General features: G+C 43.2%; 1 protein-coding gene across 3 annotated transcripts in view; it reads right to left on the minus strand.

Moving 5' to 3' along the window:
• SPATA17 (spermatogenesis associated 17) overlaps positions 1–18360 on the minus strand; it is a 163770-nt gene that overhangs the window by 41023 nt on the left and 104387 nt on the right. For all 3 annotated transcript variants that reach the window (XM_039530867.1, XM_039530868.1, XM_039530866.1), the window contains exon 8: positions 18204–18352. In XM_039530867.1, the coding sequence (XP_039386801.1) occupies positions 18204–18352 (149 nt within the window). The remainder of the gene's footprint in view (positions 1–18203; positions 18353–18360) is intronic.

Consider the following 18360-nt stretch of genomic DNA (forward strand, 5'->3'; position numbering starts at 1 on the left):
TCTGTGAGAACTGGCTCCCTTGCTGGACAGACTCTGCTCTCCACCCGAGCCCTTCAGCACAGGAGTGGTCTTAACTGCCGGGACCTGGCTCCTTGCCCATCTTGCTCCCCCACTGTAGCTGGACAAAGCCTGCAGTGGGAAGAGGATGGGGCTGTGCTGAAGGGCTGGGATTTAGGGAGGCTCTGTCTGGCAGGGAGACGAGCACTTTCAGGTGCAGCTTTCTGTTCCCTTCATGGCCCTGGTCCTTCAGCATGCCCATTTGCTTCCTTTGCATGGGGAGGGGAGGAGTAAGCCAGAGAGAGGGCGGAAGGCTTCCTCAACAGCCACATGGTGAGTGCCCCCTCCTTGGCCTGTGTTAGTACTGGGCACCATTCCTCCCTGGCCCCTGTGAGTACCGGGCACCCCTCCACACACACGCACTACCCTTCATTTTCCGTTTATACCAATTTTCTCCTGTTTTTAAACTTTTAATAAATCACAATATAGTTCCAGGAAATTAAAAATAAAATAAATAACTGAAAAAAGGGCCTTAGGGATTCCTAAGTTTCTCTCAAGGTCCAGCATAGATTGTAATTTTTGCTTCAGGGTTTCGCTCATCTTCTGGGAAAGTGGCCGCAGCTTTTCCCTTACTTCCACAACATCCAAACTGAGCCAGGACACCATGTGAGATGGGTTTGTCCAGACGGGGTGGAAAATACCGTTGGGTAGGCAGTGATCAACTGTTGGGCTTGGACCCTCTGCTCTGGTATGAAGTTGCCCACAGTACAGACCATCCTGAGTCCTGAGATATTGGCTGTCTGCAACCCTAATTCTGATTCCAGAGAAAAGGGAGCTATAAATAGCCCTTCCATGGCTTCAGGAAATTGATATGGTTGGTTTATTTGGTTTGTCTTTTGTCCAGCTGCCTGATTTTGTAATTCATTGTCTCTACCTGGCAGACAATCATGTAAGGGCTCTGCCAGTGGGCCAACAGTTTTGACTTCAAGATAGAAAACAATGAGAGTATCTGGTCTCCAGGTCTGAACATTTGGAGTAGGGTCCCTTTATTATATGTTGTTCCTTGGGCACTCTGGGAATAGGGGATTCTCCCTGTTGAAGATGCCTATAGCTGCTAGCCTATTGTGAAGGGTGAGGATGTATTGTACCACACTGTCAGGTCTGTTCATCCTACATTTCTTGTATTAAGTCCAGAATCCCCCTGCAGTTGCCTCCCATTCAACAGTTCAAACAGGGAGAAGCCTGTAGATGACTGTGGCACCTCCCACACAACAAATGGGAGGGCAGAAGGGAGGCAACTGGTTCCAGTGTTGGGTGTCTGGGGCAACAATTTTTTTAACATGTCTTTTAGTGTCCAGTTGAAACATTCTACCAAAGCATTTGTTTGGGACAGAAGTTCAGAGGGACTTAATATTCAGTAGTCAGCACAATTCTATTAGGTACTTGGGACATAAAATTGGTTTCCTGGTCCATTAGAATCTCCTGAGGCATCCCTACCTGCACAAAGATCATCATTAGCTTGGCTGAGAAGGCTTTGGTGTTTGTGAAACATAATGGCATGGCCTCAGGATATCTGGTAGTGTAATCCACAATTGCCAAGATATATTGATACCTGCCCCAAGCATGTCCATTCTGATCCTCTCAAATGGTATGCCAACCTGGGAGCCTTCACCACTCCCCAGGTGAAGTTTGTTGACACTTTGAGGAAAAGCCATAGCAGTCTGGAAACTCCTTATATAGCCCCAGCCAGAAAAACTGGGCCAGGATCGAGGCTATGGATTTTTTTCTAGCCCAGGTGCCCAGAAAATTGTATTGCATGGACAAAACACAAGATTTCTTGTGGGATCAGGGCACCAGGAGTTGGGCTCTGATCTCCTCTGTTCAGTGGTATTTCTCTAACAGTACAACCACTCACTCTGGGTTTCAAACTGGAGGGATAGCTCAGCTTGCTGGGGGGTCCATTATCTCCCCATTAACAACAACCATCTGTGTGTACACCTAGCTCAAAGTCTCATCTTCCTTTGCTCTTCAATAAAGTTGGAGAACCTAGTCAGGATCTCAAATTCAGGTAAAGGGGTAACCCCCAACTCTAGATGGTACTTGGGTTCTAAAGAAGTATCTAGCTGCTTGGAACTCCCCTTATCCAGCTCGGCTATATCTCCTATAGCAGCGAGGCCTGCTTGATCCCAAACAGTCATCTGTGAGGATACTAGTAACATGGTCTTCATGTTCTAAGAGGATCCCAAGAACTCCTTCAAGAGGTCCCCTAAATATTCCCATTCTCAGATAATAATGACTAGGTAGGCATGAGAGGCAGCCAGACTGACCATTAGTGGTCATGTATATTCAGCGGTTAGCTGAATTAGGGTGCGAGGATATGGCTTTATGCCTCCATGCACTGTAAGTAGATGGTGCCTCAGGGAAGTCCTGGAACAGATTCCCTCACAAGGGTTTGGCTGCACCCTGAGTTCAGTAGGCCCATTACGTCTGTCCCATTTACTTTAACTGGGATGGTTGGTTTAGCTGAGCCTGGATATCATGCTCAGGCCTCTGCAGTCCAGACTTGCTCATAACTGTATTTCATAAACAGGCAGTCCTTGTACCAGTGTCTGAGGCAGCCACATGAAAAACAGACATTCATCCAAGGTTTTGCTGCTGGTAACGGATCCTCCCTCACTCCCTGTGTAGACCCTTCTGAGTGGGTCCTCCCTGTTCCTGACCCCAGGATTTTCCCTTTTTGAGATCAGTGTGAGTCAGAGGATTCTTGAGCTGGGTCCCAGCCAGGCTGCTGCAGTTCCTTGGTCCAAGTTGTCCATGACCCCATGGCTTCCTGGACTTCCTAAATCCGGGTGGGGCTCTTCAGGACTCTGACTTCCCCAGCAAGATTTCTCATTCACTGGAGCTGATCCTTTGGCTCCACGGTATCTCTCTCTTATTGTCACTGTAGCAGTCCTAAATGCCATATATTTATCCAATAGCTGGATGGTGTCGGCCATTGTCATGGGCCAGTGACTCAGAACCCAATCTTCTCCCCTGGTGGGAAAATCAGCATTATTTGTTCAAGCAAAATGATTTCTGCTACTTGAATCCCTGTCTCTGTCTGAAATATGAGTCACTGACAACACTAGTCTTGCAGTTTCTGTGCCACCATGCGGGAACAGGGCACCTGGAGGATATTGCTTCTCCCAAAATCAATGTAGGAACATTCCTGCAAGATAACCAGTATGTCAAAATGGTTGCTTTGACTTGTACATAATCTTGTGATGTCACTGAGTCTAATCCACATTAGGCTGCTTGCATTGTCTGGTCAAATACCACCTGCTCAAGTGTTTTGAGAAAGGCCTCTGCATCATCTTCAGGTCCCATCTTTGGTAGTTTTCTGGTACCGGGGCTCTTGCCAGACTGTGCCAGTAGGCCCAGCCATTGTGGGTGGCCACAGTATGGTCACAATCTGCTGCATTCGCTTTTATTGCTGCTGGGCAGCTACATCCCAGATCAGCTGCTGCTGCTTGATGGTCACCTGCTGGAGGAGTTGCTGTTGCTGCTGTTGGCACTGAGCATTCTGCTCTGTCACCCAGTAGTTACTCCACATCCATACTATGGAAGGGGAATTTTTTTCTGGGTTTTGGGAGGTGGTGGTTGTTGGGTTTTTGTTTTTTAAGTCCTGACCTGATCCCTTCCACAGGGGCTAGAGTGTGCCTCCATTCAATATCAAATTTGTAACCGGGTTGTCTCAGTGGCACCCCTTTGTGCCCTGGCAAGGGCACTATTTAGCCTGCTGTGAGTCTCAGATGGTCAGGTGTCACTCCTTACAAGTCCGGTATTTTGGTGCCTTAGCCTTCTTGCCCTTTCTCGGGCTTTAGAGTCCAAAACAAAAAAAGGGAAAACAGTGAAGCTAAAAATCAAGGTCATCTATGGATTCATCAACAGGATCCCACCCTACTGCTCCAGACTTGTCTCCCTGTGTTTTGTTCCTTTTTATTGAATCCTAGTCATCCTATCCTCCAAATGGCTCATCTAGGTAACAGGCTGCCTCAGGCTCTGGACTGGAACCAGGCTTCTCTCATTTAGAAAGTGGCAAAGCTCTGCTCTCCATACTGGTCAGCCCATCACATGGCAGTAAAACTATTACTTCTGTCTATGGATTGCTAAATGTGTTCTTAAAAATCATTTATTGGGGGAAATCAATATTTTAACAACTGTAAATTTTATCAATGAACCTTCAATCCACTCTCCCCTTCAGAAAAATAAAGTTTCAGTATCTCACTAGTAACATCAATTTATTCCATCTAGCATCCCAACAAATGTTATATAAAATTATCAAAACAAAAATACAGAGGTAACAGAGCTTGGAATAATACAAAGCTACAGAAGTATATGTATACTCATGGGACAGGTAGCTCTCATATAAGACAGATTATGGTACTTGTAATGCTAATTTGCACATGGGATGGACATCACACGCACAAAAAATTAATGTGGCCCCAGTGTCCCAGAGTATACACAGAAGGTGCTGAGAGCCGGCTGCTCCACTTACAGTTTTTTTATCACTTCTGAATTGCATTTTAATAGTACATTTTTCTTTTGTTCAGACATGAAAGAAAATTGGCTCTCTCAGGGGATTGGATGGTTGAGAAGACAAGGCTAGCAGTTTAGGGATTTTCCCATATATGCATGGAATTTAGTTTAGCCATAACATTCATAATTCAGTATGAATACAGTGTTTGTAAAGCCTATATACTAGACAGATTTTAAAAATTTGTAAAATACCATTTATTGAGAAAAGTGGAACATAAACTAAATGAAAATGATTATGTTCGCAATTTACGATCTTAAGTTATAACCAAATATAGTTATATACAGATCCATATATAGTTATACACAGATCTTTTAAAATATCATGGTTTCAATTTAGATCATTGTTCAATCTTGCCTTTTATTTAATTTTTTTCTCAAATAGTCTCTCAGAATAAGCCAAATTCTACGTATCTTGATTTAGAGATCAAACAATATTCTTATTATGTAAGAAATGATACATAATAGAACATGTATGTGGTTTAGTATCATAAATGCATATTTCATGTGCTGTGTTCTACTGAATATCTTAAACCAGATAAGTGTATACATATATTGTTGTGTGTGACATTAAGTACACACTCTGGATTATGTGTCTCTACTTGGAAATGATTAATAACATATTTATTAGTTTTTGAGTAATAATAATAGACTTTAAAAATTGTAGACAGATAGAATGGCATAAAATAAACTGTTGCTTTCATTATGTCCCCAATTCTGTAGTCAAATCCATGAGGGTGGCTCCTTACGTCTATGTCGATCAGAATGTAGAATGATCTATATTGGCAAAATTGAAGTCCTCTTACATCCAACAAGAATCTCTGATATTCATTGTATATTCATTTCAATAGAGAATGTGTTTTTAAAATACTATATATTAGTATTAAAATAGAGTAGAATAACTAAAGTATACCATGGGAATCATACAAAGGATATTCTGCCTTCATAGCAGAACTTCAGAACAAACAAGTATAACAAACAGCAATAATATTGCAATATAGACTGAAGTAGAGATTTGTAGCTTCACGTATACGTTTGACATAGCTTCTCTCAAAATTAGCAATAATGTATATTCTGAACTACGTAGAATAGGGGAGGGGTTACAGAAGAAAAGGAAAATATCCAGAGAAAATTAAATCCAGACAGAGATATCAATGTTGTTAATGGCACAAGTTTAGATTTAATAGGTCTATTCAAGCAAAGATCTGAAGAGCTCATTCTGGCAGATTTCTAACATCTGGGTCCCAGCCTCCTAGGATGACTATGGTGGAACTCCACAAGCTCTTGAACGTTTTTGATGGCTAATGGCAGTGGTAGCAGGATGGAGCAGGAGCCAGCTCCTCTCTTGGCAATCATGTGCTCCATGTTGCTGACAGAGAGAGAACTGAAGGCTCCCCAAATAAATAAGGCAATAATTAAAAATGAAATATTATTGCTCAAAAACTCAACTAAGGGATATCCCAAAAGAAACAAAACTCTAGGGTATGGTGGGAGAATTTTGACCAAAAGGTTTGCCCTCCTAGAGGCAAAATCCAAGCAATGATACTTTGTAAATGCATGAGTACCAGGTTCCTACCTTGCAGAGATGGCTTTGACTGTCCCATTACCATCAAAGGCTGTCCACACTTGGTGTTGTGTCGGGTCTATGCTGTGGCACAGATGGTGGGGGTTTTGTTTGTTTGTTTGTTTGTTTACACTCTTGTCCTTGAGAAGACAGTTGAGTAGGATAGGGGCCTTTTTCCATAGCATAGCCAGGCCTTAGGTCGTGATGCGCTGGTAATCTATGACTCTGAGTGCTGTAGCCACAAATTGATCATCTTGATGGCCAGATAAATGCCAGCACTGTAGCACAAAGTAGTGGAGTGCAGTAACATGACAGTGGCCAGTCTTCCCTCTAGCTGTTGGTGCCTCAACTTCCAAGTTCTCATGTGGAGGTGAGGGGATATCCCCAGAGAGGATTTTTTATTAACTGTCTTTAAGGCACATTTAGCTTTGAGGCACCCTTTTCAGCAGCCAACACAAAATAGGGTGAAATAGCATGGGAACAGTCCTGACTGGACACACGCAATCCTGCCTCAGATAACTCTCAGTGGTGCACCTATAGATTCCTGAACATGTCCTAGCCAACTTCCTTAAAATGCAGGTTCTCTGCATTCTATCTCAACTTCTTGTTCCAACTCAAATAAAACAGAATTATCTGTCAGTCTAAAGAAGACCATGAACAATTAGCTCCACATAAACTGTTCAATACCATCTGGCACATATGAATTAATTATTTTTTATGAAGAACTTCATGAATTTTCAGTTTTCAAAGTTGGGGCCAAATCTGAAGTTCTTCCTCCACCCATTCAGATGTGCCCTCTTTGGGACACTGAGTACTATCATCTGTAGTAGTACCCCTTCTGCTTTTTACTCAGAGAAGGCAAGAAGCTCTGTGGCTGTTCTTACCTTAGCACAACTGTGCTGGGGCAGCCATAATTTGTCCAATAATGAATGCATGTTAAAACAAGCTGTATTTACAACATAAAGACAGTATAATCTCTTGACGCATCTAGTCTGGTTACTAGGTGTGCTGAACATTTTTTTATAGTGGGGTGCTGATGATGGAAACCACGTATTTCAGGGGTTCTCAAACTGGGGGTCGGGAACCCTCAGGGGGTTGCAAGGTTATTACATGGGGGATTGCGAGCTGTCTGCCTCCACCCAAACCCCACTTTGCCTCCAGCATTTATAATGGTGTTAAATATATAAAAAAGTGTTTTTAATTTATTAGGGGGGTTGCACTCAGAGGCTTGCTATGTGAAAGGGATCACCAGTACAAAAGTTTGAGAACCACTGATGTATCTGGTGTTTCTTATTACTACTTCAAGTCGGGGAGTGCAGAAGCACCCCTAGCATCCCTAGTTCCAGCACCACTGCTGGTTACATCCAGTGTCATATAATTTGATAATTATATTATTATTCATTATTTAAGACACTGTATGCAATGCTACACTAAGTGTGTGTCCAGTTCACAGCTGTACTTATCGTATAAATTATTTTATATTCTGATGTCAGTAAATCTAGGAATCGTCTGGTCATTTTTGTTTAATCCAGGTCTGCAGTGGAGTAAGCAGAAAAAAAGAATAGCCTACTTCTTGTATGAAGCAAAAGCAACAGAGATCTCTTTTGCAGACAAATTCTAGAACTTCTTAATTATACACAGACTTATTATCTGCATCCCCAGTGTTATAAAGTACCAGAACTTCATTAGAAAAATTAAGATAGAAAAATGAAGGCATCACTTTGTAAATTTCCACTGGAAATTAGCTGGAAGAAGCAGAGGAATACTGGATCAAAAGAGGGTAATCATGCTTAACTGTGCCCTAGAGCACCCGCATGTATAATACGATTTACACAGTAACTACCTCTCCTATTACAGCTTGTTTGGAGTATTCTGTGTTAATGGGGTTAGCTAATTTAGTATTTTAACTTAAAAAGACTCTGCTGATTAATAAATGTTGCACACTGTGCTAGTAATTAAAATGAATGGAAGAGTTACAAATAGAAGTTGAATTGTTAAGGAAACATTATCTGAAAATATATGGTAATCCCTGTTTATCATAATACAATAACAGTCCAGAAAATATGCAAATTGCTAAAGTTGCAAAGCATATGAAAAACTAGACATAATTTGAAAAAAGTTTTTAGATGTGTATGACATAAAATGCAGTGGTTATTTCCATTATAACTAACTTAGAAATACAGTGAACTGTATCATCTGGACGTAAGACATTGAAATAATTTTTTATTTAAGAAAAAATCCTTCTCAAGCATTTAGCTAAATGCAAAATAACAGGTTCTTTAAATTTTGTTACCATTCATTCTAGGCCAACTCCTGACCCTCACTTTCTGTAGGCACAGGACCTATCTAGGTCACAAACTTTCCGTAAAAGAGAGGCTAGACCAGAATTGGGTAGTTGGACAAGATGTTCACTTTGAAAATTCTTTAGCAAAAAATTTAATGGATAAAATTTAATACTCAGAAGAACAGAAGGAATTAATCCTCTTGGGATGAGTATTAACCATCTCCCTTAAAAGCAGACCAACCCACTGATGTTCATTGTTCAGGAAAGACATGGATCTGGTCCATAGATGGTGGAGTTTGAGCCCACCAAATAACTCCTGGATTTTGGTAGGAAAGACACTCAGAGGTCAGCAAAGAGAGATGGAATGCTCTGAACTATAATCACACTGAAAACAAAAGATGTGGAGAAGAGAGATCAGTGGGGGTTAATTTTTCTTATGTGACAGAACATGCTCATCTCTTGGGATAGAAAATTAAACAACAGAGGTATTTAGACAGCCCCCATTGCTGTGGTATCTCAGTGTCTAACTATCTTTATTGCAGCTATCCTCATAAAGCCTTCTTGAGGTAGGGAAGAACTACAATCTCTATTTTACAGATGAGGAACTGAAACACATTGAGCCTTAGTGACTTGCCTGAGGTCACATAGGAAGTCTGGGATGGGTGAAGAAACTGAAATCTGGTTTCTTCAAGCCCTAGGTTAGCACCCTAATCACTGGACTGTCTTTGCCCTCTCTTGTAAAACTATGTCTTTATTTATAAACCACAACTAACTCTGGAGGATTACGTGAACTTTAAAACAATCCTTTCGGGGGGCCCTTTAGAGCACAAGGCATGTGAACTGAGACATATTTCAGAAAAGTTACAGAAAAATTTAATTTCTGACCTTTAGAGAATTACATAAAATAAATACAACAGATCATCATTCTTGGGCTGATGTTGCTGTGTGCAACTAAGAAGAGAACTTTACATACTCAGTGTTCTAAATCTATTGGTTCCAGCAAGTGGTGTCTCATGCCAGCCACTAGTCCATGCCACATGCCCCCCTACAGTTCCTCACATCTCCTTGTCAATTGCTGGAAAGGGGCCATTTTCATTACCACTACAAACAGTTCTTTTTCTCTCTTGCTGATAATAGCTCACCTTAACTGATCACTTTCCTTATAGTGTGTATGGTAACACCCATTGTTTCATGTTCTCTCTGTGTGTGTGTGTGTGTATATATATATATATATATATATATATATATATCTTCCTACTGTATTTTCCACTACATGCATCCGATGAAGTGGGCTGTAGCCCATGAAAGCTTATGCTCAAATAAATTTGTTAGTGTCTAAGGTGCCACAAGTACTCCCGTTCTTTTTTCTGTAAAGTGGGTATCCCCTGTTGCTCCAATTTCCATTTCCTAGCTAAGTGGAAAGTAAAATCACTCCATCTCTATAAAAAGGAATGGCATTATTTTGGGGGGGTGGAAGGGAGGAGGAGGAAGAGAAGAAGACTTCAACTCTGTGGGGAGAAGTGTGGGTCAGTGGGCACTTTTGTGATGTACTTCTTCAGAGAACAATTATCAAGAAATTCATTCTTATTGGGCCAGATACCCAAGTCATTTCATCACTACAATGTGGATAGATTCTAGTTGTACGTGGCCAGCAGAGAATTCCTTTCACACAGGGTAACGTTCTATTGGCTTAAGTATGTTGGAGGCAGTACAGCCGCTTCCAGTGTATAGAGATGAAGCAATATTCTAGGAGTGGGGACGGGCGAGGGGACATGGCAGAGTGAGTGCAACTATGCTTATTCTCTACTAGTGCAGGTCCTTTAAGGAACTTACACCAGTGCCATAACTGAGGGCAGGCTCTTAGCTGCTCTAACTTCTGACATAGCTGAGTAGCACAGGTCAGGGAGATCCCTGTGGCTCACATTCTCAGCTGCATCAGAACACTGCTTGGATACAGGGCATAGTTGAGCACTCTTTTTAAGATGCATTTCCCAAATGATTTCTAGTCTTGAAGACTAAAATGCTTCAGAGATGACATTATAAAATAAAAGATGAAACCAGAAACTGCAGTAGTCTAAAAATGAAGGCAGGTTTATCATATCCTGAGCTGTAATGTTTTGGATTATTTGAGTGGAAGGACAATATATGTTACAAACGCAAATATAACTTCAATGTAAAAGTATACCACTTGCAGCCACACCTTATCTTTGAAAAGAAACTTCAAAGTCTGAGGGCAGGTGAGTGGGAATCCTATGTGATATCTTCAAAGGGTGAGAATTACAGGTAAGTAATTTTACCTTCTTTAGAGAGTGCTGAAGGAAAACCGCTGTTGTATGTTCACACTGACAGCTGCCTGCGCAACAGTGTGTTCACACTTGTGGCACTTGCAACGCTATTCGGAGCGGTGCACTCTGGGCAGCTATCCCACAGAGCACCTCTTTCTCTTCTGCCACTAAGACTTGTGGGAATGTGTAAGGGGTCACGGGGCATCCTAGGTCCTGCCCAATGCCCCATGATGCATTGCTTCGCATCCCAGCAATCCCTGTACTTCCATCCACATTTGGCACCATCTTTCAACATCATGCACGTCTGGGATGACGAGCAGTGACTGCAGAACTTTCGCATGAGGAAAGCCACATTCATGGGACTGTGTGATGAGCTTGCACCAGCCCTGCGGCATGAGGACACAAGAACGAGAGCTGCCCTGTTGCTGTAGAAGCACGTGGTGATTGCACTGTGGCAGCTGGCTACTCCAGACTGCTACTGATCGGTCACTAACCATTTCGGAGTGGGAAAATCGACGGTTGGAGTCGTGTTGATGGAAGTGTGCAGGGCCATTAATCGCATCCTGCTCCAAAACACTGTGACTCTGGGCAATGTGCATGAGATTGTGAATAGCTTTACATAAATGGGCTTCCCTAACTGTGGAGGGGCGATGGCACGCACATTCCAATTCTGACACCAGACCACCTAGCCACTGAATATATTAATCACAAGGGGTATTTCTCAATGGTACTCCAGGTGCTTGTGGATCACCGTAGCCTTTTCACAGACATTAACGCAGACTGGTATGTAAAGGTGCATGACGCATGCATCTTTCAGAACACTGGCCCATTCAAGAAGCTGCAAGCAGGGACTTTCTTCCTGGACCAAAGGAGCACCATAGGGGAAGTAGAAATGCCCATTGTGATCCTGGGAGACCCCGCCTACCCCTTAATGCCATGGCTCATGATGTCATACAAGGGTCAACTTGACAGCAGCAAGGAGTAGTTCAACAAGAGGCTGAGCAAGTGCAGAATGACTGTGGAGTGTGCATTCAGCCGTTTAAAAGCCCGCTGGTGATGCCTGTATGGGAAGCTGGACATGGCTGATGACAATATTCCTATGCTTATAGCCATGTGCTGTACGCTCCATAATATTTGTGAAGAGAAGGGTGAAAGCGTCACTCAGGGCTTGACCGCAGAGGCTCAGCGCCTGGAGGCTGAGTTTGAACAGCCGGAGACCAGGGCTATTAGAGGGGCACAGCGCGGGGCCATAAGGATCAGAGATGCTTTGAGGTAGCAATTTGAAGCTGAAAGCCACTAATATTTGTTGCTATGCTCGGGATTGCAGTGATTGTAATGCTAGGAAGGAGATGATTGGTGCACATCACATCATCTTGCATCATTGGTGCACATGATGCAAGAAGGGGCCTTAATGTAATTGTATGTTGCTTTGCAGTGCTCTTTTTGCTTTCACTTAATAGAATAAAGATTGATTTCAAACAAACGCAATTCTTTTATTGAAAGACAACAACCAGAGGAAAGAGTCAAACAAATAAATTCATCAGCAGGGAGGGGGAGGGAGAATGGAAGGAATGGGGGAATGGAAGGTCTCAAGAGGAGGAAGGGTCCCAGGACAGCTATAGAGTTGTGTATGTCCAGGGATCATACCCAGCCTTCTCCTTTGGAGAACGATGCAGCGGGTGCTGTACTTCAGCAGGGCCAAACTGCAGATGGATGGGTGTGGAGGGCAGTGGGTATTGAGAGTCCACACTGCTGGACTGTGAGTCGAATGCTGCGGGTAGAGAGTGGAGCCAGGAAGTTGATAAGAGTATGTTGGTGGTGTAGGGTGGAGGCACATGGGAAAGAGTTTTGCGACAGCGACTGCAGGGAAGGGCAGGCATGGAGCTGCTTGGTTTAAAGAGCTAGTATTGCCGAAAGCTTGGCGCTCCAGAACTGTTAAGAGCCGCTCCGTGGCTTCTTTGTGGTATGCTGCATTCTCGTTTCAGTCCTTCTTCTCGCTGTCCCACCACTCCTTTAATTCCTTTTTCTTCACGGTGGAGTGCATCATAACCTCATGCATAAAGTCCTCCTTAGTTCTTCTTGGATGCTTTCTAATTCTTTGCAATCATTCTGCCGCCGATAACAAAGAGGGAGACTGTGCTCCCAAGGTCATCTCTGTGAAGTTTAAATGTAACATCTTACAGAAGCAGGATTGTTTGCAACAGACAACACTGTTTCAGTGCTTTAAAATACAGCCAGTACTCACACTCCTGTCACTAACTGGCTGACCCCAGGCAAGCGCCCATAAGCCACAAGACCCCCAAAATGGTGAGTAGCCACAGGGGCAGGGTAAATCATTGTTCCCAGACTCTGCTGTATACTGGGCACATGGCTCTTGGGTATTGGGGAGAGCCAGCACTGTACAGGGGGCCTGATAATCATTCCTGTCCCCACACTTTCCACAGGAGGTGATCATTATGGAAGATATCTCGCTGCTGAGGGTGAGCAGAGAATCAAGGGAGGATCTTCTTCAAGTCTGCGGCTTCCGCCCTGACCCCTATGCGTCTAGCCTGTGTGCAGCTATGGTCCCCCCTACTCTCCATGTCGGCACAGTGGCATGGGAAAGTTACTGTTAATGGGGCAAGAAACAAAGCAGATCTGCTGAGGAACCTGCAGGAGCGGATTGCCCAGTATCTCTACGAGAGTTTCCTGGAGATCTCTGAGGGAGATTCCCGTGAAGTGAGGGAGTGTATCAACAGCCTGTTCCATGGCTCAAACTAGGCATTAGGTGGGAGACAAGCCTGCTTTCTGCAACCCTCCTTCATCCAACAACTCGCTTCAGCAAGTCCCAAAATCAGATCCACTTACCAGGGGCCTCCTTTCCTGTTTGCGCTTCGCCAAGCTCCAACTGCTGTGACTGGCTAGACTCCTCCGGGGTAGAAAAGAGCTCCTGACTGCATGCATCGCTGGCCTCCGAGTCATCCTCTGCCTCTGGTTCCCCCCTCTCCCTCTTCATCCAAGATTGCCTCCTCCTGGCTCGGTCCACTCTCGACTGGCAACAAAGCCAATGAAGTATCCATAGGGACCTTCGCAGTGGAGGTGGGGTCACCACCAAGTATTGCATCCAGCTCTTTGTAGAACGGGCAGCTCATGGGTGCAGCACCGGAGCGGCGGTTTGTCTCCCGTGCCTTGTGGTAGGCGTTCCACAGCTCCTTCACTTTGACCCTGCACTGCAATGTGTCCCGGTCATGGCCTTTTTCTATCATGCATCTAGAAATCTGTCCATAGGTATCAGAATTCTGACAGCTGGAGCATAAGAACATAAGAATGGCCGTACCGGGTCAGACCAAAGGTCCATCTAGCCCAGTATCTGTCTACCGACAGTGGCCTATGCCAGGTGCCCCAGAGGGAGTGAACCTAACAGGCAATGATCAAGTGATCTCTCTCCTGCCATCCATCTCCATCCTCTGACGAACAGAAGCTAGGGACACCATTCTTACCCATCCTAGCTAATAGCCATTTATGGACTTAGCCACCATGAATTTATCCAGTCCCCTTTTAAACATTGTTATAGTCCTAGCCTTCACAACCTCCTCAGGTAAGGAGTTCCACAAATTGACTGTGCGCTGCGTGAAGAAGAACTTTCTTTTATTTGTTTTAAACCTGCTGCCTATTAATTTCATTTGGTGACCCCTAGTTCTTGTATTATGGGAATAAGTAAATAACTTTTCCTTATCCATTTTCTCAACATCACTCATGATTTTATATACCTCTATCATATCCCCCTTTAGTCTTCTCTTTTCCAAGCTGAAGAGTCCTAGCCTCTTTAATCTTTCCTTGTATGGGACCCTCTCTAAACCCCTAATCATTTTAGTTGCCCTTTTCTGAACCTTTTCTAGTGCTAGAATATCTTTTTTGAGGTGAGGAGACCACATCTGTACACAGTATTTGAGATGTGGGCGTACCATGGATTTATATAAGGGCAATAAGATATTCTCAGTCTTATTTTCTATCCCCTTTTTAATGATTCCTAACATCCTGTTTGCTTTTTTGACCGCCTCTGCACACTGCGTGGACATCTTCAGAGAACTATCCACGATGACTCCAAGATCTTTTTCCTGACCCATTGTAGCTAAATTAGCCCCCATCATGTTGTATGTATAGTTGGGGTTATTTTTTCCAATGTGCATTACTATACATTTATCCACATTAAACTTCATTTGCCATTTTGTTGCCCAATCACTTAGTTTTGTGAGATCTTTTTGAAGTTCTTCACAATCTGCTTTGGTCTTAACTATCTTGAGCGCAACTGTGACTGCACTGCCTCCTCCCCCCAAATACCAATGAGGTCCAGCAGCTCAGCATTGCTCCAGGTGGGGGATCGCCTGGTGTGTGGAGCAGGTATGGCCACCTGGAAAGATGTGCTGAGACCACTGTACTCAACACTGAGCAAACAGGAAAGGGATTTTCAAATTTGCAGAGGAATGTATGGGGTGGGGCTGACAGTTGGTCACCTGAGGGCAGGGCAATAGAGTTCAAACTGATGGCCAGAGAGGTGAGAACAGACATTGTGTGACACCTCCCAGGGGCCAATCGCAGTGCTGTAATCACCACGGTGTCTACACTGGCACTGCAACGCTGTAGCAATGGCGCAGAAAGCTCTACGCCCCTCGTTGAGATGGTTTTTTTAGAGTGCTGCATCTGTGCAGTTTCTGCGCACTAAGTGGTTTGGCAGTGTGTGCACCTCGGGTATTACAGCGCTCAAAGCTGCTGTACTGCGCACAAACTTGCCAGTGTAGACTGGGCCTTAGAAAGTAAAAACCTGGAAGTATGTCTCACCTTCCACAAAAGTAAGCATTGACAATAAATGCCTTATCTCTCTTTTTTTGCTCTGTTTTTCTTTCCAAAAGAGATGAGTAATTCCATAAATAAGCACTATGTTGCAGAAATATAGTCTTAAAGTACTCAATTACATAGAAATATACAGAACTTTGTCAGCTCATAAAAGATATCCCACATAATAAACCATCAGTAAACCTTTCCTTGACTGTCTTGACTCCTCTCTTGAGGCAAGTATTCCACAACAGTGGCTGCAACCTTATCAGTGACTACTAGTCTTGATGATGGCATGAAGGTTTGTCATCTCCTTTGCAAGGTTACAGATGTGATCCTGGCATAGCTGGTGTACAAATTAAGCAGTCACAGAATGGATACATAGTGTACAATCCTTCGTCCTGTGTTGTGGGGATTCCAAGCACCATTGGCATTAGGACACTGCTTTTGTGCATTAGGATTGTCATTAAAATCTTCCTTATTCACAAGCTGAAGAAAGACAACTTACCCATATCTGTCAGAGTTGAAAACTCAACTTTGGACAGCTCAAGGCTACACTCTTCATACTAGACTTCTTATAAGAATTAGAAGAGGCAGTGAGATCTTTATCCAGGACCTACTCTTCATGACTTCTGATTAAACATGGTGACATCTGTGGACTAGTGTTATCTCATAAGCACAAGACACGGTGGGTATGTCTACCCAGCCAGTGGCAATGAGCATCCCAGCCCAGGTCGACAGACTTAGGCTGGTGGGGCTATCTCTTTAAAAATAGCTGTGTAGACAACACTTTCAAGATGCAGCTTGGGCTCTGAAGTCCATCCCACTCCTTAGACTTCAGAGCTCAAGCTCCAGCCAAAGCCACAACTTCAAAGCACTGTCTACACAGCTATTTTTAGAGTGCTCAAGTTTGTCAATGTGGAGTCTTACTGTTGTGGGTTGTGTAGGCATACCAATCATTCCAGTAAGTGAAGAGCATGATTCAATTTAAAAAAACTAAGTGAGACAACATCTTTATTGTCTCCCAACGACTTCTAGATCTAATTGGCAGAGGTTAGTAGAAAAAAGTTGTGTTTCTCTAACTGCTAGCTCTGTCAACTTAACGTGGGATCTGATTATCAAGATGGTTTCTTTTCCTTCTTCTACATCATCTCAGGTCTTTCAAGCAAAATCTGGATTTCAGTTATACTTGTACAATCCACTGTCTTCATATTAAGCTCTCCACTACAGAGCAGATGAGACGTGTCTGAGAATGGAATTTGGGCTTGTAATTTCAGTACAGAACCTGGAATGGGCATTCTTTTACTTTTTGTATAAAATTAATTGCATAAATTAATTGAAACTTTCTTAACAATTATATCAATGATGCACTAAATGGGACAGAATCCAATAAGAAAACAACTTTTACCTGTAATCTGTACCGACCAGTGTTTGGCTGTACCATACAAAAGGAGTAAGAAGTATAGTACTGACATCTTATTTTTGTCACTAAAAATCAACCAAATAAAACATGATCTAAATAGATCTTGGGAGCTGAGCTCTTGAATAAGAAGGTGCCCTTTTTAAAGTCACTGTTAAGATTAAAATAGAAAAGGGGGGGCAGGGAGGACTGAGGGAAAAGAACATGACAACTACATTAATTAACACGAATGCCAAAATCCACTGATGCAGTAGAATTCAGACTTCAGAGTCCCAACACATCAGTTAACATAAATGACATCATGTGGCAGTTAAACTGGAACAAAAGCTCTAGATTGCAGGTTTCAGAAGGTTTCACTAGAAGCTAATAGGGACTGCAAAACATAGGCCTCAATATGTCAATGGGCACAGTATGACCACTAAGACAGATGATTCACCAAACTTTTTTTTTTAAACTCTGGGGTTAAAGCGTTGTCAGGAAGAGTGAACTCCAGGGAAAAGCCACCAAAGCATCGAGTTATGATGAGTAACCACAGACCCTGAAGAACTGACCCAACAGAACTCCATTATGATGGATCCAATAGAGCTCCACTCTGGTCAGAAAAGAACGTAAAAGTGTGTTGATGAGAGTGCTAGATCCTTTGGGATAGATGATGCCTTTAAAGTATAGCCCTATATTCAGGGTTGTTTGGAGATGTACCAGCACAGCTGAAGTGGCTGCAGGCAATGGGCTGCAGGAAACCATATGCTTCAGAAACACAGAGTACAGCTTCTATGTCACCCTCTGACAGGGTGCCACATGTGCTCCAGCTCCCTGCAGAGTGAGCTCTGCTAGTCTGTGCAGAGGGGAGTACAGCACCAACAGCTAGTCTCACATAATCCTTATGTATCCAAAGTGCAAAGACTGAAATAGTGCCTGTCCGTGGGCAGAGCACAAGAGTGGCAGAAGGATCCTTGCACCATTTGATTGCTTACTTTCCAGGAAGTCCATCTTCTGGAATATGTATTATATTAATGGTTGTTTATTATATGTCCTTCTATAGTTCCATAGGTCTGCATGACACACTTCATACAACAAGACAGGGTCTCCGCCCTGAACACTTTACAATCTAAATAAGAACACAGAATTTAGAAGTATGTACCTAGAATGGTTGCTGGTAAGCTGTCAAATTTGACATTTCATTTTGTCAGACATAAAAGGTTTCTGAAAGCAGCAGAATAAAGCAAATGTTCTCATAAAAATATAAGAAAAAAACAAGGAACTTACTTATTGTCATTTATGCGGTTTCTCCATTCCTCTCTTTTGATTTCCTCTCTGGCCTTCTCTAGTGAATTGATTGATGTTGCCACCCGCAAGGTTGGTTCCAAAGGCTTGTAGCGTTGCTGCAATACTTCAGCAGTATCACGGAAGGGCCCCTGGCAGG

This window comes from Mauremys reevesii, linkage group 3 (genome assembly GCF_016161935.1).
Source record: "Mauremys reevesii isolate NIE-2019 linkage group 3, ASM1616193v1, whole genome shotgun sequence".
Classification (NCBI taxonomy): Eukaryota; Metazoa; Chordata; order Testudines; family Geoemydidae; genus Mauremys; species Mauremys reevesii.